General features: G+C 50.3%; 1 protein-coding gene across 6 annotated transcripts in view; it reads left to right on the forward strand.

Moving 5' to 3' along the window:
- RGS3 (regulator of G protein signaling 3) overlaps positions 1-25266 on the forward strand; it is a 122355-nt gene that overhangs the window by 59678 nt on the left and 37411 nt on the right. For 4 of the 6 annotated variants that reach the window (XM_030293554.1, XM_030293555.2, XM_030293562.1 and 1 more), the window contains 2 exons: positions 371-414; positions 6808-6930. In XM_030293554.1, coding sequence (XP_030149414.1) covers positions 371-414; positions 6808-6930 — 167 coding nt within the window. Of the gene's footprint in view, positions 1-370; positions 415-6807; positions 6931-11620; positions 14292-25266 lie in introns of those variants that run through there. The other 2 variants (XM_030293556.1, XM_030293561.1) reach the window with 1 other exon arrangement.

Here is a 25266-nt window from a genome sequence, read left to right on the forward strand (position 1 = left end):
CCTCTGTGTCTCTCATCACAGGGAGCGGGGAAAGACGGAGGCCTCCTAAGGTGGACGACGGGTCCCCGCATGTGGCTGTTTGATGCCCAGAGGGTGCTCCTGGCTGCCTCTCATGAGGGTGGGACCTCAGCATTCCTTGAGTGAGGCCCACTTGTGGACAGAGGCCTTACTGCTGTGCCTCAGTCTGCTTGGCCATTAAGTGGGCTTTCCTCCAGAGATTCCCCCGTCCCCTGTGCTTGCCTCTTTCCTCCTCTTTTTCCAGGAAGTACTGCATACAGGCTTCTGGGCAAGGCAGCTGGCATTACTGGAGCAAGCTGCTTAGACTCTGCAGCCAACTCTAATGCAAGCCTTACTTTTTGTTTCCTCCAAGGTTCTTCAGAAGACCTGAAATTCTGTGTGCTGTATCTAGCAGAGGTGAGTCCTTGCCCCTGGATCAGAGGAGAGGGCTCTGTGGCCTGGTGCTAGTGAGACGACATTGGTCTGGGTCTAGTCCAGGGTTCTGGTGCCAGGCTCCACATCATCTTGTACAGTAGTCCTTGTCAGGTTTCTCCCCCTGTACGATGGGGACAACAGTCCCTACCTCAGTGCCTCTCACCTCTGCGTGGAAGAGCAGTGGGCACAGAAGTGCCTAGAGGGGACAGAAGGACGTTGTGATCCCCTGCTGAGGAACCTCTGGTCACCAGCGTCTGCGGGGTTCCCAGAGAGGGTGTGGCCGGACAGCTGTGCATCACCTTATTTACCTAGTTGGTAGCCCTCCTTCTGGAGATTTCCCCAATTCTTGTGCCTGCCTCTTTCTTCCTCTCTTTCCCGGAAGTACCACCCATGACCCCTCCTACAGAATCTTGTCAGTGTTTTAAAAGGCCTGAAGGTAATTGCATCTTTACCTGGGCCAGATAATGCAGGCTAAAGAAAATATTAAGTGTCCGTGTTTGGGGCTGGAATAATGTGGTTGGTATTCTTGGTTATTTCAGTCTGCTCAGAAGCTCATACGAGCAGTGCTATCCCTTTGCTGAACAAAATCAGGCAAATGACTTACTGCTTTGGAAGACAAAAATATCTTCAGACCAGGGGTTTAATCACAGAAGTCCATGGCTGTGAAAAAGTTGAGAGCCACTGAGCCATACGATGACTTAAATTTTCCGCAAATTTTCTGTTCCCGACCTTGGGTGTCTGCTAATATGAGCAGGGGCAGTATCTGTTCCAAGCAAGGATTCATTAGACCCATTTCTGTCCTCTGCTTCTGCTTGAGTCGGTCCCACCTCACAGTCTGGGGAACGGGCCAGTCTTATGGGACAAGATGCTGGGGTAGGGCATGGTCTATGCTGGCCAAGAGGAGTACACCCTTTTGGGAAGGAATGTGTATGTGGCTTGTGATTGAAAAATCATTCCTTTGTTTCCTGGCTATGAAAAGAGGTGCAGGCCTTCAAGAGTGTCCCCTTGGGTGAACAGATGACTGGGGGAGATGACAGAGTTGACCAGTTAGCTTCAGGGGAGAGCAGAGAGTTCCAAAGGGCAGTGGACATTGTTGGAGCTGAGCTGGGGACCTCGATTGCCTACAGTGGCAACCTGAGGGCCAGAAAGGCATTAGATGTCCTCCCCTGGGTTGGCACATCTCCACCAGGCATGGGAAGTATCTGGCAAAGGCAGAAAACAGCCTAGGAGCTGTGGACCAGGCTGAGAAATGCCAGAGCCCTGGCCCCTCAGCCTCACCCCTCTGGATTCCAGTTCTCTCTGGTAGGGGCTGAAATCAAGCTCTGGGTTCTTTAATGCCAAGAGAGCTTCCTGCCAGTCTGGTTTGTTTTCGTAGAGAAAAGCACTTCTGCTTATTGGCTTCCAGGGAGTTGTGACCTAGCTCTCCAAAGCTGATGAAGGGATATTGATCCAGGGGCCTTTTATTTCAGTAAAGCACCAGGAGTTCTGACCCAGAGGGGCTGGGAGATTGGAGCTCACAGGCATCCAGAAGCCTCTCTTTTCTCATAACAGGGCTGCTGCTCGTGAGGCATGTCTATAACAGGAAGACAAGATGCCTGCTTGCTCTGTAGCCCCAAACAGGCTCCACATGGTGGTTTTGGGTCCCCATGGGGAACCCCAAACTCACATCTTAATTGGAACTTCTGACAAGCGGTTTATCTTCATTGTCTAACATGCAGGGGGCACCCAAAAAGAAACCAGGGCAAGGGAGTCAGGATTTGGAGAGATTTTCCCACTTCATTAGAAAATCCCACTTGCCTGGGTGGCAGCATGCTGGGTTTTCCCAGCAGTAGGTCCCTGGTGGGATTGTCCTACGTAGTCCTTGGTCCTGGAGTCGCCATTCTCCCGGACAGGTATCCTTCAATCCCTGCAAATCCATGGGACAGATGCAGCCTCCCTACTGGCTTCAGAACACCGGGGGCATTGGGTCAAAGGGCATGTTGGTCAAGGACCAGTCTCTTCAAATCTGATCTTGGCTCTATTAATCGAAGAGCCTATGCTTTGTGGTTAGGAAGACCTAGACTTGAATCTTGGCTCTGCCATTTCCTAACTGAATGATCCGGGCAAGTCACATAGTCCTCTCTGAAGAAAGGCTGATGGGGCCTACCTGGCAGGGTTGTTGTAATGATTAAATGAGATTCAATAAGATACCCTGTCCAAGGCACTTAGCACAGAGCCTGGCACACAGTGAGTACTCCATAAATGGTAGTTATTATTATTGTCAGCTTCATAACAGGGGGAGAGCTTTTCATATTCATTTATTCTCCATTGGAGACATCACCAATGATTTATTGACCTTTTAAAAAGTAAGCTAAGAGGGATATCTCATGTTGCTTGTAATGTGCATTTAGAGTTATACAAATGTGGTAAGGTTGCAGGCTCTGGAGGAGGCCGAAGACAGAATTTGAATCTCCTTTCTGGAGGTCTCCTGCAGCATCTGACTTAACCTCTCTGAGCCTTAGTGTTCCCATCTGGAAAATGGTAACAGCTGTGCCTTTCCTTCCTACCTGTGTCATAAGGTTATTAGAATTAAATGGGAGGACTTTTGCCAAAGCAAATGAACAAATAGTAGCAGAAGAGGTTTTAGTTCATACGAAGATTATATTAATTCAGGAACAAGGAGGTAAGGCAAGATGTTGATTTTTTTTTGATAATTTTTTTTAATGTTGGGGTGCCTGGGTGGTTCAGTCGGTTGAGCGTCCGACTTCAGCTCAGGTCATGATTTCGCAGCTCATGAGTTTGAGCCCCATAATGTTTATTTATTTTTGAGAGAGAGAGAGAGAGCAAGGGAGGGGCAGGGAGAGAGGGACACAGAATCCAAAGCAGACTCCAGGCTCTGAGCTGTCAGCACAGAGCCCAACGCAGGGCTTGAACTCGTGAGCTGTGAGATCATGATGTGAGCCAAAGTCGGAGGCTTAACTGACAGAGCCACCCAGGTGCCCCAAGATGAGGGTTTTAAAGAGTCCAGGAGGACCTGGGTTTCTGGTTGGATTTGAGGATGCTCATGTTTGAATGCAGTTGTCCGGGCCCAGTGCTGTGCCATCAGGAGGTCCTGCCTCTGAGTGAGTCATGTGAGGATGCCTTCAGGGCTGTTTACAGCCTTGACCATGGGTCCTGGTATTACAGGGCACAGTGTGCAACAGCATCGAAAGCAATGAGGTGATCACATGGGGGATTAAGAGAGACTGTTCATATGCAGGCCGCCAGGCTGGCAATGAGGTCCCTGATGTGGACGGATTTCCACAGCTGGGAATTTAGCTTCCCTGGAGGGAGCTGGTTCTGTGCTCTCTCTCTCATCCAGACCAGCCTCCAAAGTTCCTTGAAAGGAACCTTGGGAGGAAAGGCCTTCCCAAAATGTTTGCCCATCTAAGACAGCCAACCCCTGGCCCCAGGCTAGGCCTGGCTTTAGGTCTTCGGTGCCTCAGAAGGCTTCTGGATTCTCTAGCATTATGGGGCTTTCAGCTTCAGGCTCTCAGAGCCAGACACCCAGCTTCCCTGAGCTCTACTGTTGGGACAGGTCATATGGTCACCATCCCAGGTAGCGAAATAGGACTTTCTAAAAGGAGATTATCCACAGGGGAGGGTAGAGGAAGTGGTTCTTGTGGATGTCAGGAAAATGGAGAGAGTCACAGCTTCTACCTTGCAAGTTGTTGGAAGAAGGACCAAGACCCCACTGGTGAAGTGCTTCACACTGTGTGAAGCATGGCGTGTGACGGGGATGTCTCAAGCTTAGGATGCTGACAGCTCTGTCACTGTGAGGGCTTTCCTGCACTTTGGTGGGAAGGGACCGCCATCCTGGAGCTTAGGGCAGGGCAGGTTATACAAAAAGCTACCAGTGAGCTCTGCAGCTGCTGTGAGACTCGTTGGCCGATAGAGCTCTTCTGAAAGCTTTGCAGGCTGGCTGCCTCTGGGCTCAGTCTGCAAGGGGGAGCGTTTCTGCCAGCCTCCTAGCTGGCGATGGAGCTCTCAACAGGTGGTTCTCCAAGGCTTTGGGTCTTTCTTCTGCTGCTCACTGGCCATAAGACCTCCCGAAGGCCTTAGCCACCCCGAGCCTTTGTTTTTCCCTTCCTTGAATCGGGAGTAACCGTCCAAGCCCTCTCTCCCTCTTCATGGAATTGTCAAGATCAAAATGAGAGCATGGATGGGGAAAGTGCTCTTTAAAATTGATGATGAGGTAAAACGAATTGTTATTTAGGCAGAATTCCAGGTTCAGAACAGAAACCGAGGAGGAAGTTTGGCTCGGGGAGATGAAGGGATTTGCTGAAGCCCAAACAGCTAGGTAGAGGCAGGGCCAGCTTTGTGGAGATGCAGCGTTTCCAAGCTGGAAAGGACCATGGTCCCTGCCTCGCCGCTCACCTCAAGAGCCAGGGGAGCCTCAAGAGACAGGTCGGCTCCCGCCCCCAGCTGGCTTCCGTGCGGGGAATCTTGGGGTCTTTCTTTGCTGGGCGTGTCCTTCCCCTGCAGTGGGTTGGGGGTTCTGAGAAGTGGAAGGAATCTGTTGTTAAGTGGTAGGATTGCCTCACCGCATCCTCCCGGTTCCCCGAAGCCAAGGGGCGGCACTTTGTTCCCTTTCTCCTCTGATGCCTTTAGGAAGATCAGCTTCTGGGCACTTTGGGGCAGGAGAGGCAGGGCTGGCTCCCCCGGGAACACTTAGCACAGGAGCCAGCCCCCGCCCTGAAGGGTGACATCCCTGGGGGTTGGGTGGGGTAGCAGAACAGAGAAGAACCCCCAGCGCTATTAGATGATGCTGGTAACCACTCCAGCTCAGAGCCCTTGCATGTGCTGTTCCTTCTCTCTGGAACGATTTCTCCCGAGCACTTGCCTTGCTGGCCCTTCAGAGAGGCCTTCTCTGACCACCAGGCTCAAACAGGATCTCTCCCTTTTGGCCTTTTCACAACTGATAATGTTATTTAATTGTTTATTGGCTTATTATCTCTGCCACAACCTGGGGGCCAAAGCTTGGTCTCTCTTATTTGTTTCTTCACCCCCAGGACCTAGTATAGTCCCTGAAAATCAGCAGGTGCTCCACAAATATTTATTAGATAAATGAAGTACGGGTAATAACAACAGTAGCTGCTGTTTGTTGAGGTCTCGGACTGCTCTCGTTACTTACCCGCTCACTAGCTCTGAGAGGGAGGGATGTTACCACTCCCATTCTATAGACTTTCCTGAGGCAGAGAGTCAGGAAGTGGCAAAGCTGGGATTCAACCAGGTCTGTCCAACTGCAAAACGGGGGAGGACCGCCTAGAAACACTGTTGTTTTCCTCTGTTCCAAGCCATCCAGCTCCTGCTCTTAGCTCCCTGGCTGAGCTCATATAATCACAGCGCTGTGGGGTTATAATCAAATTCCAGTGGAGTCAGAAAGAGCCTGCCGTCCTCGGACCAGCATGTCCTAGAGTGGATGATGGCCCTGGGCTTGCTGGACCGCCCCACGTGCTGACTCCCCAGGGGCCGACTCCCTGGGTCTTAGCAGCGCCCTGGCACTGGTGCCAAGGCTGGCCCGGGTTTGACCTCATCCCGGAAGTGCCTCCAGGAGCCAGAGCTCACCGAGGCCGTTACTTGCCAAGTTCTGCGCCAGGCCAAGGTGGAAAAGGCCCTCCCGGAAGGACTTTCTGGTCTAGTTGGGGAGACGAGCCTGCACTTAACAAGGTCAGATAGCAAAGCGAGATGTAAACGACAGCAGTGCCGGTGCCCAAGTCTGTTGGCGTGCTGCAGAGCTGAGTCGTCATCGATCACACCCAGCTCATGTGTCAGGCGCTGGTGGGGCTGTAGGAGGCCACATGACCATGCCTGCAAAGACTTTCTAAAGGGACCCGAGTTTCTGTTTGCATTCTGTTGGTGTGTCTGTCCAACTGCCCATCTGATCTCGGCCTTGTGATCAGAGAGTGTGCTGAGGTGGGAGGAGGGGAGGTTCTGCGAGCTGGAGGAGGGGTCCTGGCTCCACAGAGCATCAGAGGGCTGGAGACCTTGGCCCTCTGGGTTCCCCACGTGCTCCCCCAGCTGCTGCCTTGTGCTGCCTGTCCCCGGGGGTGACCTCACCATTGCTGCCCTGTGGCTCTCCACAGGCCTCCACTGTGTTGGGAACCAGCGCCTCCCACCCTCCCCCCAACCCGCGGGCACACCGCTCGCTCGCCAGCTGGCCCCCAAACCGGCTTCCCTGCTCCTCTGGCTGCCTCGATGTCACTGGGGATTGGTGTGCATTTGTGGCTTTTAGCGGGCATTCCCCTCCCTGCTTCAGCCTCGCCCTCTGGGGCCCGGGGATGGGCTTGGGCCTGGGAGCCCCCTGAACCAGGGAGCAGCCCTGACCATCCTTTTCTCTATTTTCCCTGACGTCAGAAGGCAGAGTGCTTATTCACTTTGGAAGCGCACTCACAGGAGCAGAAGAAGCGAGTGTGCTGGTGCCTGTCGGAGAACATCGCTAAGCAGCAACAGCTGGCGGCCTCGCCCCCGGAGAGCAAGGTAAGGGCCTTGCCAGTGGCCACAGCCCTGGCTGCCCGGCTTCCCCTCCGCCAGCCTGGACCCTCAAGCCTCCGAATTGAGCTTGGGACCAGCTCCAGCTTAGGACTTGGATCTGAGCAACAAGCTGTTGGCAAGGAGGCCCGTGCTTGAAGGTCTCTCCCCTTTGGCGTTTCACTGGGTCTGTTGAGTGGATTTCGATTTCACTGGGTCTGTTGAGTGGGTTTCACACTGCTCAGGTAGAGTGACAGAGCCTAATGGAGCATGGCCATCACCTCTCGGCTCTGTCCGATGGTTTGCCTGTGGCACGGTCTAATTTGGATTGGCCTGCGACTGCTGCCTGGCATGTGGCCCCCCTTTGCTATTGGATAGGTCATGCCCAGGGGCAGCAAGCTGGTGCCTAACACTGGCCGAGGGGAGGCATTGTTGGGAGGAGATGTCTGAGACAGAAACTGTTCTAATTCGATGCAGGCCGCAGCCAAGTGGAACCAAGTGGAGTTTGCTGGGGACTGGGGGCCGGCCAGCTGGAGCATCACGGAAGGTCAGAGCCTCCCAGCTGAGGCTGACCTGAGATAGGCACCCGTCAGCTGGTCCCGTGCCCCTATTAGAGGGGATGGGACGGGACCCGGACCATAGCCGTCCCCTTTGTCAGCCGGATGCCAGCCACAAGGCACGGTTGTATTTCCCATTTGAGGCCCACGGGTGGCTTCTCTTAGGTGGAAGCGTTGGAAATTTGGGGATTTGGTTTAGCTGGCTGTGAAAGGATCTGAGTTGCTGGTCTGTTGGCTCAGGGGGAGAGGGTGAATGACAGTGAGCGCTAGCCGGGAAACTCGCTGATCTCCTTTCTTCTCCCCCCTGCTTCCAGCAAGCATACGGCGGGGGCTGTGGGGACAGGCCTGCTGAGGGCAGAAGGTTCCTGGGCAGCCTCGTCTGGAATGGCAGTGGTGCACGGCCGCTCCCCAGCTCTTCCCTAAGGAAGGGAGTAAGAGTCTGAGAATTCTGTAATCCCAGACTTGAAAGTTATCTTGTTTTACGCTAGCCAGGGGCAGGAGTAACTCTGATGAGGGAGGATAGTGGGAAGAGGGGGGGGGATTCGAGTCACACTCTACTGCTGGCTGGTGCTGTGACCTTGGGCAAGTCGCTCTACTACCCAGTGCTTTGGCGTCCCCGTCTGGGGACAACAGTTCCTCCTCCGAAGGGTTGCTGGGAGGATGAAATGAGATGGTGCATATGCAGTCCGTGGCACAGTGCCCGGTATGCAGTAGGTGCTCAATCAATCATAGTTGATGGGTTGCGCACTGCCCCCACCTCTGTCCCAGCTGCTTCCTGCTACCGTCCCGCTGTCAGGTTCTTCTACTAAACAGAGACCTGTCTCTGAGGCTGTAGGCTGCCGGCTTGGTCACGGTCAGAAACCAGGCCACTCTCTTCACCGGGGTGGTCCCTGGGATGTCCCATGGCTGAACTCACACCCCCAGCTTTCTTATATTTGGCGCTTAGCTCTTTATGGTCCGGGGGAAAGAGTTCTTTCCGCTTTAACTTCAGAGTTTGCAGGCTCTGGAGTACATTGGCAATAATCTTCTCAGGGCCTTGGGAGGTCTCTCTGTCTTTGGTTGGGAGGAAAGTTTGAGCGACTGAAGATAGTCTGAGTTTCTTTTCTTTCCTTCCTTTTTTTTTTTTTTTTAAGTTTATTTATTTATTTTGAGAGAGAGAGAGAGTGCCCAAGCAGGGGAAGAGGCAGAGAGAGAGAGGGAGAGAGAGAATCGCAATCACTGTCAGCGCAGGGCCCGATGAGAGGCCTGAACCCGCGAACCGTGAGAGCACGACCTGAGCTGAAGTCAGACGCTTAACCGACTGAGCCACCGAGGCACCCTAGTCTGAGTTTCTGAGACGGGCTCTGGTCCCCGTAGGCTGCGGATTTGGCTGGCTGATGCTGGAAGGGCCTCAGGGTTTGGGGCCTGGCTTCAGGGCCATGCCAGGACATACAGGAACCCTGGGCTGGCAACAGTTAGACACTTCTTCAAATCAAAACTCTTGAAGTGTGTATTTAATGGAGAAGCTGTGTGTTGGGTGGAGAAGCATAAAGGAGGGCTTAACCACTGAGACAACCTCAGAGTTGCCTCCTTGCTGAAAATGGGGCCCTGTCCCAGCCCTTGCACATCCCACTGGCTCACTCCTTAGAAAGGAGTTATGTAAACATCTTTTGTTAGGTGAGCCCCTTGGGGTCTCAAGCGCAAGCTCCCTCACCCCCCACCCCCGGCATATACACTTAAAGAGCCTTAGCGACTTACTTCTTCTCGTGTCTTCCAAAAAGCTCCCTGAGAGAAGTTCCGGTAAATATGATTTTCTCATCCCGTAGAGTGGCCTGGTGGCCGTCCAGCTGGCCCAGCAGCTATCCACCAGTGCTCAGCTCTACCAGGTCCTGGCAGCCTCGGAGGTGACCACGGATGTCTTTGCCAAGGGCTGGTCCACAGCCTTTCTGCTAAGGTTGCTGACCTCCAGGGAGACAGAAAAGGGAAGGCCAAGCAAGCAGTGCTCAGGCCCCAGCTTCTTGCTTTTCAGGCAGAAAGAGTCCCACTTGATCAATTCGTCCTGACTGAGTAGCATGCCTTTTTTTTTTTTTTAAAAAAAAAAAACACCTTTTCTTTGTTCTTTCTGGGAATGCTCCACCTTCTGCTGTACAAGGGAAACTGCTGGCCAGGCTGCTCCCTGCCCTAACTCAGATGCCTCTCCGGGGGAGGAGGGGTTTGCAAGACAGCTCCCCAAAGTCTCATGCTGCCCCTTCTCAACCCTGTTCAACAGTGTTTGCTGGCACTTTGGATTGAGGGACTCTTCAAACATCTCAAGGAACACAAAGTTCTTCCCAGATTTGTGAAACATAAATGGGATGCCCTGAATGTGAAATGCTTGTTGGGAAAGGTAGAGGGACCGGGAAGAAGGTGGATGCAAAGGACAACATAGATGCAGGTACCGCCACCTGCTCTGTGACCTTTGGCAGCTTCTTCCTCAGTGGTCCCTCATGTATTGGTCAGATGGCTCTTTCTAGCTCTTGGAGCTTTGTGATTATCATGAAAGCTTACCATGGAAGATGATCCTGGAGGGCCTGGGTTCATCCAGTCTCCATCAGGGAACCAGACCCTGCGGATTTCCACATGACTTGACTGCCTGTCAACTCTGCTGCCTTTAGGGCCCAGAGCTTTTCTTTCCCCTCTTGGGGGTGCGGCAGTCACAGGCTTTCTGTGCTGTGTCTGAGGTGCCTGTGGGTTGCAGCTGGTGGGGAAGGGAGGATCCGGCTGTGGCAGCGTGGACACAATGAGGCAGTCAGTGTCCAGCCTCCATCCCTTCTCTGGGGGCCCCCTTGCCTTTCTCCGGCTCACTTTGAGCTGACCGTGGTGGGGAGGAGGCTCCGGGGTCGGGTTGGCCTGTATGAGCTCTCCCTCTCTCTGTAGAAATGAATGACCCAGCTTCCTTCTGCTTACCACACCCTTCTTTCTTATCAGAACCCCGCCCACTTGCTTCTTTATCTGTTTCTGGAGGGAACCTACCTTTCTTCTGCCTGGGATACCTTTTACTAGACTCCCTGCCACAGGGAGTGCTATGATGCTTCTAATCTAGAATAACTCACAGGTGGTCCTGCCTGTGGCCACTGAGGTTCTGAGCCAGTAGGGAGAGACCACTGCATATTATTTTGGTCATTCAATCAAATATACATGATAAATGCCAGCTCTGTGCCAGATGCTAGGTCAGGTCCTTTGGGGTCACAGAGATGGATGAGACCTGTCCTATGGAACTCTCCTTTAATGGGGCAGAGGTGACTGGGAGTGGCAGTCCACTTATTAAAGGCGGTGCCCGATGGGACCTAAGAGCGGTCCGGTGGGGTCACGGCTGCACATCGATTGTTTGCTCGGTGAACCTCCACTGAGCCCCCACCACGTGCACAGCACTGGCCCGGGCGACGGGAAGCCTCCGAGGAGAGTGGGCTCCTGACAGCCATCAGGTATGAGAGGAGTGCGATGCAGTACCCGCTCTGTTCTCAGGGTGCTCCCTGACTCGATGGTGCGAATGCGCGGACGGATCTGCCACACTCTTTCCCTGTGAGATCGCAGTCCGGTGGTGGAGACAGATATGCCAACAGATTGCTCAATAATAATATGGCAGGCGATATGGGAAACGTAAACTCTTACCACTCTGTGACCTCAGGGGAGGCACCGAGCCTTGCTGAGACTCAGTTTTTTCATCAGGAAAGTGGACGGATTAACAGGGTTCTCGTGAGGATTAACTCATGCAATGTGCACACAAGAAGAACTCTATGAACTAGCTGCTATTATCATTATTTTAAAGCTCTGTCTGTATAGGAAGATTCATCTAGTGGCCTTGCTTATTGAAGCTGAATGCTGCTGCTCTGCGCTCATGCGATGATCGCTCCGTGCCACTTCCTGGTAACCACCTGCTGTATTCCAGGGCCCAGGCAGGGAAACTGAGGCCTCCTGGGTCTGCTCTGGCTGTGAGACTTCTCCCAGATGTGACGCCGAAGTGCATGCCACCTTGTCGTTTCCACTGGTCAGCTAGAGGCGGGGCCCCGGAGATGCCAGGGTCTGTCTGGGCACCTTAGAAAGGAACAGGGGCAGGTCCTGGAGTCAGGCAGCCCTGGCCAGAGTAGACAGCGAGCTAATTCCAGTTCTGTCTGGTTCCACAGAAACTCCACCCTTATGGCTCTCTCCAGCAGGAGATGGGGCCTGCCAACTCAACCAATGCTACCCAGGATAGAAGCTTTACCTCATCAGGACAGACTCTGATTGGCTGAGCAAACCCAAGGGCGGGACTCTGCTTCTGGCAACTTAACCCTTTCTTGGGCATCCCCTACCACACAGTAACCTCACCTCAACTGGACCCAAAACGGAGGACCAAGATGGTGGGCCTCGGGTCATCTGAAGGGAGTGGCCCCACAGGTGTGTGTGGACTGGCACCAGAAGGACCACAGTGGTATGAGAGGCCCTGTGGGTACAGGCACACTGGCATCAGAAGGTCCCAAAAGGAGAAGACTCAAACCTTTTCCCTACAAGGAAGAAGGAGAAGAAATAGCATCTGGGCTTCCTGCGGTTCCAGTGCCTGCCTTGGGGGCAACAGGAGAGAGGTTGGCAGAGGTCAGCCCTGATGGAGAACAATCTCATCGTCCTCCACTGCCAGAATATATCTCCACTCATTCACTTATTTTGCATCTGTACTCATTCATTCATTTCTTAATTCAGCGGATATTTTGGGGACATCTACTTTATGCCAGGCTCTGGGCTAGGAGCTGAGGGTTCTGTGGAGAATGAGGTGGACATAGTCTCTGCTTCTGTCAAGATTTCAGTCCTGGTAGGGGAGCGAGCATTAAATAGATCAACACCAACACATACACACATGCACACACGTGATTACAAACTGATCATCTACAAAGAAAAAGATTCCTTTAAGAGAAAATATTATTTAGGTTGCTGTGTGTGGGGGGTTGTTGGTGGGGGGCAGTGAATATATCATAACTTTTAGGTTGAGACCTGCAGGCCAGAAAGGGGTTAGCCAGTCAGACTTTGGAGAGAGTGTTCCAGCAAATGGAAAAGCCTGTGGAGAGGAGAGATGGGAAGGAGGTTGGTGTGCTGGGGCCAACAGAAGCCAGGCCAGTGTGGCTAGAGCTGAGTGAAGAGGCGGACCAGATGAGTGAGGGCCAGATCGTGTAGGGCCATGGTGGTTAATGTTTTACGGATTTCATTCTAGATACAGTGGGAAGCCACTGAAGGCTTTGAGAAAGGGAGTCAGTCTCAGGGACATTTCTAGAAGATCAGAGGGCCCAAGGTGGCATCCAAGTGGGTAGGAATAGATGAGTTAGGGGGTCCCTTCAGTCTTCCAGGGGCTTGGTGGCCTATCCTAGGTAGGACCTAGGACCCTTCTGAGGGGCAATGGTTGCCTTTCCTAGGTAGTGGTTGGGGAGGTAGGTATGTGAGTTTCCAGACCCTTGGATATGGTGGAGGCTCTGGGATAAGAAGAGAGAATTCCCTGCCCCCCACCTCCCCTTGTTCTCCTCTACTTTGTCTTGCTCTCTCAGTGACCTACTAGGACCTACTAAGGGACAGTGATTAGAGCCCTTCCGGCTCACTGCCTGGAGCCCAGGGTTGGACAGCTCTCATACCATTCTCTAACTGTCAAGACCTAGAGGGAGGGAAGCCCAAGGTCACGGGGCTGAGTGACATAGCTCGTACACAAAAGGTATGTGTAGGACCATAGTCACTTGCATAGAAAAAGGGGGTCAAAGAGGCTAGAGAGATGGCTCAGACCAGAGAAGCCCCTGGACCTTGGGTGGTCTCTGCATTGTGTCCTAGAAGGCCGTCTCAGTGTCTTTAGAGAGGGCTCTTATGCCTGGTGAGGTTGCTCAGCTGCTGTGGCCACTTGAACTCCAAGAAGCATGGCCCAGAAGAGACTATGTCCACCACCTTCCATTTAGGCAAGATCAGACATCCCCTGAACAGGGGATGGGATGTATCTGCCAGCGACCAGGCTGATGCCCCCACCCCGCAGGGGAATAGGCTGGGGCTGCAGTGGGGCAACTGATACACAGCATCTGTCAGCCAGGACTCAGCCCGCAGGGTTAATTCTGAGAGGCGGAGCGGCTGCGTCTGCACAGACAGCAAGCTGCACTTTGATTTCATTTGATTCCCTTATAAAATGACATTAAGGGGAATGTGAGGCCCAGGAGAATCGCCTGTCTGGGAAGGCAGCGACCTTGACTCTGCCAGACCTGGTGACTTACCTCTGTCCACCAGACAGGTGCAGAGGACAGGAACCCTGGCCATTCTCTGAAATGGAGAACGAGAACATAACACCGAGCCCTGGGGACAGGGCTTTCCTCCCATCCGGTCCTGACAAGCTGCTGACTTGGGGTCCTAGGCCTAGCCACTTCCAGGGGGAGCAGACGTCAGCTCCTGGAGGGCCTGGGCCAGTCTTCCCGGTGACTGTGGTGAGCCCCAGCGCCACTGCTGCTCTGCCTCTCAAATCGATAAGACAATTCATTTGGCTTCATGGGCTGGAGAAGATGAAACATGACCGGGTGGCCACTGCTCTTCGGCATCCCGGTCCGTCCCAGCCATCCAGGATGATGAACATGCTATCGAAAGTGCATCTGAGAGTCATAATCACGGGAAACATGGCTGGGCCCCGCCCTCCACATAAATCATGCTGAGAAGCCTACACAATGGCCTCTTTCCTGATGGTCCAATTGTCTTCGTTTGGTGTCTGGGGCTTGGGAGCCGGGAGGATGGGAGCACAACCATTTATTGTTGAAAAGGCCATCTGTGAGATTTGAATACAAAGTGATCCCTTAAGTTTCCTTCACACCCTCTGGTCCCGTTTTTTGTGTTTGCTTATGTCTCAGGCACTGGGTCTTTTGAAACTCTGTCTCTCCTGTAAACAGCCATGCCCAGTCTCTGCTGGCCTGGCCTTTTGACCCTTTGGGAGCTGGAACCTATCGGAAATCATGATGACATTTATTTATGGACGTCTTGTAAAAAAAATTCTTTCTTTAAAATATTTTTCATAAATTCTGCCACCAAAGCCCTCATTTCTTACACACGGCACCTAGTGAAGGCAGAGGGAATTTGTGGGAGGGTTCCGTACAGGGACAGCAGGGGCTTCTGAGATAGCGACTGGGGTCCCCAGGCATTATCTCCCCAGGCCACCAGCAGCCTCACTGTATAGATGAAAGGGACTAAGACTCGGAGAAGTTAAATGATATATCCAAGCTCACACAGCTAGTAAGAGGCTGAGCTAGTCTTCAAACCAAAGCCTTTCAGCCCTAACCCATTGCTGTTCCCAGATGCAAAGTTCTACTTTTTAGGGATGGAAGTAGAGAAATCAATCATCTCCTGGAAGAGGCAGGAGGGTGATAGCCTTCATGTAGAAGCCATGGCCCTTTAAGCTCTGGAGGAGATGCTTTAGGATGAATGAATGAGACGTCTCCTCCATATCGCAGAGAACAAGCTTCCAAAGTTTGTGTGTCTGAGGGGTGGCCCAGAAAAGATCAGGAGCTTCATGCCAGATTTGATATGAAAAGCGGGGTGGAGCTCCTTAAGACGGGATCACAGGGGCACCGGCACGGTCGGCTGATGCCCCTTCCCCTTTGGAATCTGGTGTTTAAGAGGATCAGCAGACACAGTATTGGGTACCCAGCAGCGAAGGAACTGTGGCCAAAGGCAGAAAGGGACAGCTTCAGGTTCAGGACCTGGTATGGTTGAACATGAGTCTTGGAAGCAGGCCTTTGACTCACCCTCGCTGAGGGTGGGAAGAGTCTGCTCTGGGTTGTGGGCCCAGATTTTGCTAATTGACTGGTTCCAAGTCTCAACCAAAAGTACCTGGGAATCAATTGGACTGGATTTCAGATATCCCCTCAGAAAGCACAGTCTTTTCCCTGAAAAGCTCAACTGTTTTCCCATCTCTCCAGCTTTCCTCTCTCTGCTGCTTGAGGCCCATTTGGCTACGGACAGACCACCTGCTTCACCGTCCTGCTTTTTGCCTCGGCTATGGCGCTATTCTTGTTTTCGCTCTTAATGAAGACAGCATGACCTTACCTTCCATCCTCTCTTGACCTTATCTTCCCTTAAGCCTTTCTCTGAGCAGAGCCACCATCCTGCAATTGTTTCCTTATCCTTGGTTTAAGGGTAGAATAATAACACTAGGTGATTCGGGGAGCAGTTATACGGTGATCTGTGTTGTCCCTCTAATCCTCACTACGGCCTCACAAGGTTCATCGTCCCCGTTACACATCGCCTCTCGTTACACCCAACTGGTAGATAAAGACGCCGAGTCTTAGAGAAGTTAAGAAACTTGCCCAAGGACACACAGCTAGGGTGGCTAGGATTGGTACATGGCAGCCCAGCTCCAGAGCACCTGCTTTTGACTGCTCTGTGCTATTGCTTCCGGGCAATCACAGACCATCCAAGCTGTGTCCAGACCATTTGGGAAGCTGTTGTCAGAGTAAAGCCTAGGTCTCGGCGTGGACCTCAAGTCTCTTCCTGGGTGCACTGTACTCCTGCTTTGTGGTTGCAGCCCAGCCACGCTGCATTATTTCCCCTTCTAACTCCTGGTGCACATTCACATTTAGGCTGTTTCTTCCACCCAAGGTTGCCTGCCCTGCTCTGCTCTCCCTGTCAGACACAATCCTCAGCCTTTAAGGTCTGGCCACTCTCCTGAGACACCTTTCTCAGGCGTGCATCAGAAGTCATGGCTTCCTTCTCTGTGCTCCCATGGTATTTTGTTCATCCTTAGCACAGTGTGTTAAGCAGATATGTCTCATCTGCAAGACTGAGCTCCTTGGGAGCCAGTGGAGGTCATAATCTTATTTATTTCTTCTTCTGTGACTGCCCCATCCTTACTACATGCTCAGTAGATGTTGTAGAATTGAATTGGGTCATATGATTCAAGCCTCTCATATTCTAGAATTTAAATGAGGAAACTGAGGCTCAAAAAAAAAGGAAGTGACCTGGCCACGGTCATGGGACAAGTTAGTGGCCAAGTCAGAGTTAGAAGTCAGGTCTCCTGACTCTCTTGTCTCAAAGCTTTCTCTGTTGTACCTCCAATTTGTGAGACCATAGCCCGGATCCCCACTTAGCTTATTAAGCAATCTGGCCAGGTTCATTTCAGGGTCATAGATACTACCGTATTCCGTGCTGACTCCTGGCATGCTTGGAGGCGAAGGAGAACTGACCAGAACTGCTCTCATAGTTCTCTTCCCCCGGTGTGTGGGGCTCCCTTCTCCCTGAGCCCCTTTCCCTCAGAGAAAACTGGAGCAGGATTCTGAAGGTCTTGGTTCGAATCCTGATTTTGCTGGTAACTCACTGTGTGGCTTTGTGCAGATTGCTTTATCTCTCTGATCATCTGTTTTCCTTACCAAGAAAAATGAGGGAGTTGAATGTGGGTGATCTTCAGGAGTCATCTTCAAAGCCTCAGGACTTTAACAGCACATTAAAAGAAGAAAGAAAAGACATTTTGGTCTTCACATTGAAACAAGGGTGTATGCGCGTGGATATATACAAATGCTGTACGTGGCTGATATTCATCACGTACTCGTGACACATAGGTATACTTGTGGATTTTATATGGGAAGGGTCCTCATCACCGGTACCCACATTATAAACACACCCCTGCCTCCTCCCCACCCATAGATGCCTCCTTCCAGGCTGGCCCCTGGGAAGCCAGTTACAAGGAGCTCTCCAACCCAGAGTCTTCCCCTCTTCCTTCTTCCTTTCTATGCACTGCACTCTTTTGTTTGAACTTCACATATATATGTATGCACGTATGTTGTTTAACTTTCCCAACTACTGAGTTTATGGCCTAAGCTAACTTTCAAGTGAAATCTGCAGTAATCAATATGCAGTGCCTTTCATTTCTCATGTGGTCAGATTCTCCTTTGGACTCTTCCCCAGAAGTCACCATTGACTTGTTTCGTTGACTTTACTGTGCATCTTCTTGTACTCAAACCCTGCTGCAGGTAAACTTTCTACGACAGTATCTTTGAAATGTCCGTGGTTTTCTGTTACGGTGTTCTGTTGGTCCTTGTGGAAGAACATTCAGGGTTCAGTGGGCTAGCCTAGGAAGCTGACCACCATTTATAACACTGATATCAGGGGGAAAATGCATTCCGAGACCCTAATCAACTCTCAGATGGACTTTGGGAACACGACTCGGCACATATCCCAAAGCAGATGAACGTAGCGTTTATTTTATGAACCACTAGAATTTTGATAGAACCATAGACCCTGGGAACATGGAACTGAAAATCATCCCTCCTCTTACACCAAGATCAACTGATTAATAAGCTGATTTATAGAAACCAAGACCAAGTTGGGGCGCCTGGGTGGCTCGGTCTGTTGAGCGTCTGACTTCATTCAGTTCAGGTCTCACTGTTTGTGGGTTCGAGCCCTGCATTGGGCTCTGTGCTGACCATTCAGAGCCTAGAGCCTGCTTCAGATTCTGTGCTTCCCTCTCTCTGCCCATCCCCCACTCATGCTCTGTTTCTCTCTCTCAAAAATAAACATTTAAAAAAAAAGAAGAAGAAAAAGAAATCAAGACCAAGAGAGGGGTAAGAACTTGGCCAAGGGCCAAGCAGTTGGTCTAGAGTTCTAAGTAGGATGCAAACCCCTAGCTTTGCTCCTCTTTAATGACTTTTGAAGACTCGGCCAGGTTGATGGCAGGGAGGGGCACAGATTGTCCTAGAGATGCTCCCCTTGTCTCACTCAGCTGTGTTGTCACTAGGAAAAGTAAGTCACCACTTCGGGCTGTAATGGAAATAGTGAGAAAGAAATGGTCCAGCTCATGGTCCAGGGGAAGAGGTTGTCTAGTCAGCTGGCTGGTCTATAAATTCCGGGTGTGTTCTTGCTGCAGTGGAATGAATGGGGCCGCTGTTTTACCTGGAGCTCTGGGCATGGCAGCGCTGGTGGAGATGCTCCCTGTGGTCTGTTCTAAAAATAGTGGTGGGAATGTAGCTGAGGGGAAGAGGAGGGGGCTCCTTTGGGAGCTGGGTGGGGTGCCTCACCCCCTTCCTCTTCCTGCCGGGCCCTATGTGAGGAAGGGCCAGAGATTCAGAGGACTTAGATCTGGGAGGGTCCTGGAGCCATCAGCCTTCACACCCCGTCCTGTAGGCCCAGAGAGGGGAAAGGACTGGCCAGAATCGTCGAGCCCAGGGAGAAGGTCCCAGCTGGCAGACTCTTTTCCTCCTGCTGCTTTAGCAGGGCAGCTGCAGGCCCTGTGAGATTTTCTCTTACTGCCTCTGGGCGTGCACAGGGCCTGGGAACTCCTGGGGCCGGATGTGGTTGGGCTTCCTGAAAGTCGCCCAGCAGGCGAGGAGTACCGGCTAGTCTGCCCCAAGCCCTGACCTCTGCCAGCTGGCCTTCCCTTTGCTGGTGTCCCCACCCTTGCTAACTTGTTCTTCTGTCGCGCCCTGGACTGTCTGCAGGGATGGTGGACAAGGGCCTATAGGGCAGAGGGCCTACCAGCTCAGGACCTTTCTCTGCCCTTCCTCAGGAGCAAGCAGACCTAGCCAAGGTAGAGGCAGGGACCTGCATTCCAACCCCAGCACTGCTTCTCATTCGCTGTGCAATTACTGGGGATCAACTCGCATCTGCCAGATGAGATGCTGATGGGATTCTTGTGAGGATTAGAGGGGATGGTCCCTGCAAAGTGCCTGGCATGTAGTAGGTACTCAGTAATGGTAGCTGCCATTGCCAGATCAAGTGTGAACACACGCTTGACTTTCTGCAACCTCCTTTCCTGGGGCTTCTTCCGATGGAGGCATGGCAGGTGGTTTTTTGGGGTTTTTTTTTTTTGTTGTTGTTATTTTTGTTGTTGTTTTTAAATGCAGTTGACTTTTTTTGTGTTGTTACAAAACTGATTCATGTTTATTATGAAGAAAACATTTAATACAGTCGAACCAGGAGAAGGAAATGAAGTTCACTCTTAATTCCAACACCCAGAGATAATCACTGTTAACATTTTGGGGTGTATCCTGTCAGGCATTTGTTTCTACACACATATATCTACTTTGCAAACTGGGGTTACTGATGCACGCAACTTTCTAACTTGTTTTTTTTTTTTCCATTCGGCAACGTAGTGTATCCATGTTTCCATGTCAATAAATATTCTTCTACAACATCGTCTTCAGTGCCTGGGGAGTATGTTATTGAGTAGGTGAAATATTTTTGTTTAAATAATCTCCAGTCATTCAACATTTAGGTTGTTTCCAATTTTTCATTGGTACAAACACCTGAGATAAAAATCCTTATAGGTACTTCTTGGTATCCCCAGCATCATCTAGTATGTACATGTTTGACCTTCCACGAATATTTGTTGAATGAATGAATATTTTGTTCGAATAAATTCCAGGTAGCAGAATTTCTAAGCCAAAGGGTATGTATTTATATAAAAAAGGTTCTTGATACTTATTGCCAAAAGACTCCCTGGAATGGTTGTACTGATTTATGATCAGTATCTTATTTTTATTTTTTAAACTTTATTTATTTACTAGGAAGGAAGGGGCAGAGACAGAATCCCACGCAGGCTCCACACTCTGTGCAAAGCCCGATGCAGGGCTTGATCTCAAGACCATGAGACCATGAGTTGAAATCTAGAGTCAGATGCTTAACTGACTGAGCCTCCCGGGTGCCCCTATGATCAGAACTTTTTTTTTTTTTTAGTGATCAGTACAATTTATTTTATTTTGAGAGAGAGGGAGAGAGAGAGAGAGAGAGAGAGGAAGGGAGGGGCAGAGAGAGGGAGAGAGAGAATCCCAGGCAGGCTCTTTCTGTCAGCAGAGAACTGACGGGGGTGGGCAGTGGTAGGGGCTTGATCCCAGGAACCGTGAGATCCTGACCTGAGCCGAAATCAAGAATTGGTCACTTAACCGACTGAGCCACCCATGCTCCCTTTCGATCAGAACTTTACATTGGCTGGTGTATCCTGCTTTGCCCAAGACTTTCCCTTTTTAGCACAGAAAGTCCTGCTTGCTGAGAAACCCTTTAGTCCCAAGGAAACTGGGAGTCTGGGTGAGAGAATGCCCGTTTCCCCACAGCCTCACCAACAATGCATTGTTACATTTTTAAGGAGGATAATTTCCTTGATTACTGGAGATGTTGAATATTTATTTATATGCCTTTTAGTCATTTATGTTGTCTCTTTTGTGAGTCGCTTGTTCAAGTATTTTTGCACATTTTTTTTAACTGGGCTGTTTATTAGTTGACAAGAGCTCTTTATATAATAAGGATTTTTTGTGTTTTATTTTTTTATTCTTTAAAATAATGTTTTAGATGGTTTTGGATTGATAGGTAGTCAGTCATGTCTATAAATTGTTTTCATAGCAGATTTTTGAGATCTTATCCCTGTATCATAGAATTCATTCATTTAAAGTGTATAATTCAATGTTTTTTTTTTTTTTTTCCCGGTGTATTCACAGACATGTACGACGATCGCCACAATCAATATGAGAATATTTTCAGTATCTCCAAAAGAAATCATACCCTTTAGCTGTCATCCCTCATCTACCCCAGCCCAAGGCAGCTACTAAGACACTTTCTGTGGGCTTGCCTATTGTGGACAGTTCACATAAATGGAATCCTATAATATTTGGTCTTTTGTGACCAGCTTCTTTCATTTAGCATCATGTTGTCAGGGTTCATCCATATTGGAGCAGGTGCTAGTGCTTCATTTCTATGACTGAAGCCTATTTCATGGATGGATGGAGCCATGGATATACCACATTTTATGTGTCCGGTCATCCATCGATGAACACTGGAGCTGTTTCTACCTTTTTTGCTATTATGAATAATGCTGCCATAAATGCTTGTGTGCAAGTTTTTGTGTGGACACATGTATTGATTTCTCTTGAATATATACCTAGCAGTGGGATCCCTGGATCACATGGCAACTTTAACTTTTTGAGGACTTGTTAGACTGTTTTCCAAAGGGGCTGAATGATTTTGTATCCCCACTGCCAGTGTGTGAGCGAGCGTTCCAATTTCTCTATAGCCTCTCTAGCAACACTTGCTATTTTCCCATTTTAGAAACTATAGCCATCCTGGTGAGTTTGAAGTAGTATCTCGTTGTGGTTTTGAATTGCATTTTTCTGATGACTAATATATCTATAAGTTTTTTTAAATATTTTTTTTTGGTGGGGGGTGGCGCCTGGGTGGCTCAGTTGGTTAAGCGTCCGACTTTGGCTCAGGTCATGATTTCGCGGTTTGTGAGTTCGAGCCCTGCATCGGGCTCTGTGCTGATGCCTCAGAGCCTGGAGCCTGCTTCAGATTCTGTGTCTCCCTCTCTCTCTGGCCCTTCCCCTCTCAAGCTCTGTCTCTCTCTCTCTCTCTCTCTCTCTCTCTCTCTCTCTCTCTCTCAAAAATAAATAAACATTAAAAAATTAAAAAAATATATATAAACATTTGCCTTTGATGCTGTAGTCTTCACCACAGGATTATATAATCTTCACTCCTTCCCCCCCTTGAATGGTATGGTTTTATTTTTCAAGTTTTACCTCCCTCCTCATTCCCTCATTAATGTGTCTATTCCTATAGCAGGTTGAGACTTAATTACTATAGCTTCATGATAAGTGTCACTTGTGTTACAAGACTGCCCTCCCATTATTCTGCAGAATTTCCTCTGAAATTCTACACCCTAACTCTAGTCTGCCAGGGGTTTTACCCTTACCTTTTCCATAAATGTATGTCAATATCAGCCATGACACCAGATCTAGAATAGTTTGTCCTCACCTCCGACTGCCCATAGTGAATGTGTTAGATAGCACATACTTCTCTTTGCTTTCCTCTGTGCCTCCTAGGGATTGTTGAAATCGTCTGGAACTTTAGTTTCTGTTACTCTTTTTTTTTTTTTTTTCCTGATTTTTACCATTTTGAAACATTAGTCCTGTTATTAAGAGTCATTTATTTAGGGGCACCTGGGTGGCTCAGTCAGTTAAGCGTCTGACCTTGGCTCAGGTCATCATCTTAAGGCTTGTGAGTTCGAGCCCCACATCGGGCTCTGTGCAGACAGCTCGGAGCCTGGAGCCTGCTTTGGAGTCTATGTCTACCTCTCTCTCTGCCCCTTCCCCACTCACATTTTGTCTCTCTCTCTCTCTCAAAAATAAATAAACATAAAAAAAGAGTCATTTATTTAAATTGCATTTAACGGGGCGCCTGGGTGGCACAGTCGGTTAAGCGTCCGACTTCAGCCAGGTCACGATCTCGCGGTCCGTGAGTTCGAGCCCCGCGTCAGGCTCTGGGCTGATGGCTCAGAGCCTGGAGCCTGTTTCCGATTCTGTGTCTCCCTCTCTCTCTGCCCCTCCCCCGTTCATGCTCTGTCTCTCTCTGTCCCAAAAATAAATAAATGTTGAAAAAAAATTTTTTTTAAATTGCATTTAACTCCTCAATTATGTTATCAGCAGTTAAGTGTATAAATGTTTCCGGTTTCGTTCCTCCCCCATCTCTCAGGTACCCACCGTCTCGTTGACTCCTTGATTCTGATTCTTTTTTTTTTTTTTCTAGAGGGCTCTCCCAAGTAATTTTTCCAGAAGGGGTCTGTGGGTGGCATTCTTTCTTAGTCTTTGTAAGTCTGAAAATATTTGCCTTCACATTTGAGTCATCCCTTTCCTAAGTAGAGAGAATCCGACTAGAGTCCTTCTTCTCCAGAAACCTGAGAGTGATGCTCTGTCATCCTAGCCTTTAGTGTTGTAAGAAGCGCAAGCACTCAGCTGATTCTCTAAGGTTTCTTCATGGAAACTAGCAGGATTTCTCTTTCCAATCTTGGGAATTTAGAAATGTCACCAGATTTTTTTCTAGCTGTTTGCTGTCTATTGGTAGTTTTTCCTGGAAGGCTTTCAGCTGGTATTAGTTCAGGCAAACAGGTGAACGGTGGTGGCATTCTCCATACCAGGAGCGGTCGAGAGGGAACAGTTTGGGTGACAGGATCGTGCATCCCGACTGCAGGTGTAGGTACTGTGATGGAGGCCTGGTTCGTGGGCTCTCGTGGAAACAAGAACATTTAGAGCAAGGCTTCTTTAACCACCTGTGGGGACGAGCCTCATACTTTTATAAAATTCACACCACATGTGATTCTTCATGCCGGTTTGATAACACCTGGACCAGCCTTGTAGCCTATTCAGTAGGCCCAGTCCACTGGTCTTGCGTTTGGGTATCATGGCCGTGTGAAATTGCTACAGAAGTTTCCAAACGCTTGATTTTGCTGATTACCGAATAGCAAACCAGTAACAAGAAGTTGCAGATCAGTCCCATTCTGTGGACCACACTCTGAGTAGCACTGACCTAGTCAAACCCCAGTGCTCATTTTAGGAACAGGGAAGCTGAGGCCCAGAGAGGGGATCGGTCTTGCCCTGGAGCTCAGAGAAGACAGCAGCAAAGTCAGCATTTCAGTCTGGTATTTCCTCTGCCGACCCTCTTTTGCAGTGGCCTGGGCCTAAGCCCAGCAGTCCAAGCAGCGAGCAGACTCAGGAGGCACTGTGTCTAGCAGCCAAGGTCACGGGGCTGGCCTCCACATATCTGAGTTGGTGGCTCTGTGCTGAAGGCTTCCCAGGAATTTGGTAGTCCAGACCCGGCCTGACCCTGGAGCTCGCACAGCGCAGTGGGTTAGGGATCGCTCCCCAAAGCCTGAAGTCTCCCACCAGCATGAGGCTGGTTGGACTGCAGTCAGGAAGGGAGATGGCCTAGGCCCTCAGCCACCTGTGTCCCTGCAGCTGCCTAAGGTCAGGCTGACACTACCGAGGTGACAGCGATGTGTGCCCAGGTTGGAGGCAGAAGCCAGCCAGGGACAGTCTCGGGGACGGCTCTGCGGGTGGACATTTGGTCTCCTGGCTTTTACTGCGTGTGGGTTTCTCCTTGTGGTTGGGCATCTAGCTCCTGTGAGCAGATTGGGAATTGGCCTTGCTGTCTGAAGTTGCTGAGGAAGAGGAGGATGGCAGGAGGAGGAAAGAGCCTGGGGAACGTGACTTGGGAGCAGAGCGCACAGGTTCAGAGGCCAGGCCGTGGGGCCATATGGCCTGTTTTGCCACTGTTTTTGCCATGTCACCTTTCTGTGCCTTAGTTTCCTCATGCGTAAGATGAACCTGTTGCTCAGTAGATGGTAATGACTATCACCTATTAGTCCATGCCAGGCACCATGTCAGGGCTTTCTTGTCCATTAGACCCTCTGCAGATATTTTCACATTTAACTTTACTCTTAAAAAAATTTTTTTTAGTGTTTATTTATTTTTGAGAGAGAGAGAGAGAGAGACAGAGTGTGCGCAGGGGAGGGGCAGAGAGAGCGGGAGACAGAATCCAAAACAGGCTCCAGGCTTTGCGCTGTCAGCACAGAGCCCGACACGGGGCTCGAACCCACGAACTATGAGATGGTGACCTGAGCTGAAGTTGGATGCTTAACCGACTGAGCCACCCAGGCGCCCCCATTTAACTTTACTCTTTACATCGGCCCTCTCAAGGTGAACTCGGTCATTTTCAGAGCATAGCCACAACGACAACACAACAATGACGTCGTTACTTCCTTGTTGTTACACACTTACCGTGTGCGGGCCACTCTGCGTGCACCAGCTCATTTGGTCCTCCACAGGGCCCAGTGAGGCAGACTGTAATAGCCCCATTTTACAGACGAGGAAACAGAGACTCAGAGACATTAAAATGACTTGCCCAAGATAAGTCACACTCAGACATTTTTTCTGGACTCCAAAGCCTGTGCTCTTTCTAAAACCCACTGACTGAACTCATTCCTTTAGTGAGAGAGCCTGGAGGCACCTGGGATTGGCCACTGAAAGTGGGGGAGCAGAGC

The sequence above is a fragment of the Lynx canadensis genome, chromosome D4, assembly GCF_007474595.2.
Source record: "Lynx canadensis isolate LIC74 chromosome D4, mLynCan4.pri.v2, whole genome shotgun sequence".
In the NCBI taxonomy this organism is placed as follows: Eukaryota; Metazoa; Chordata; class Mammalia; order Carnivora; family Felidae; genus Lynx; species Lynx canadensis.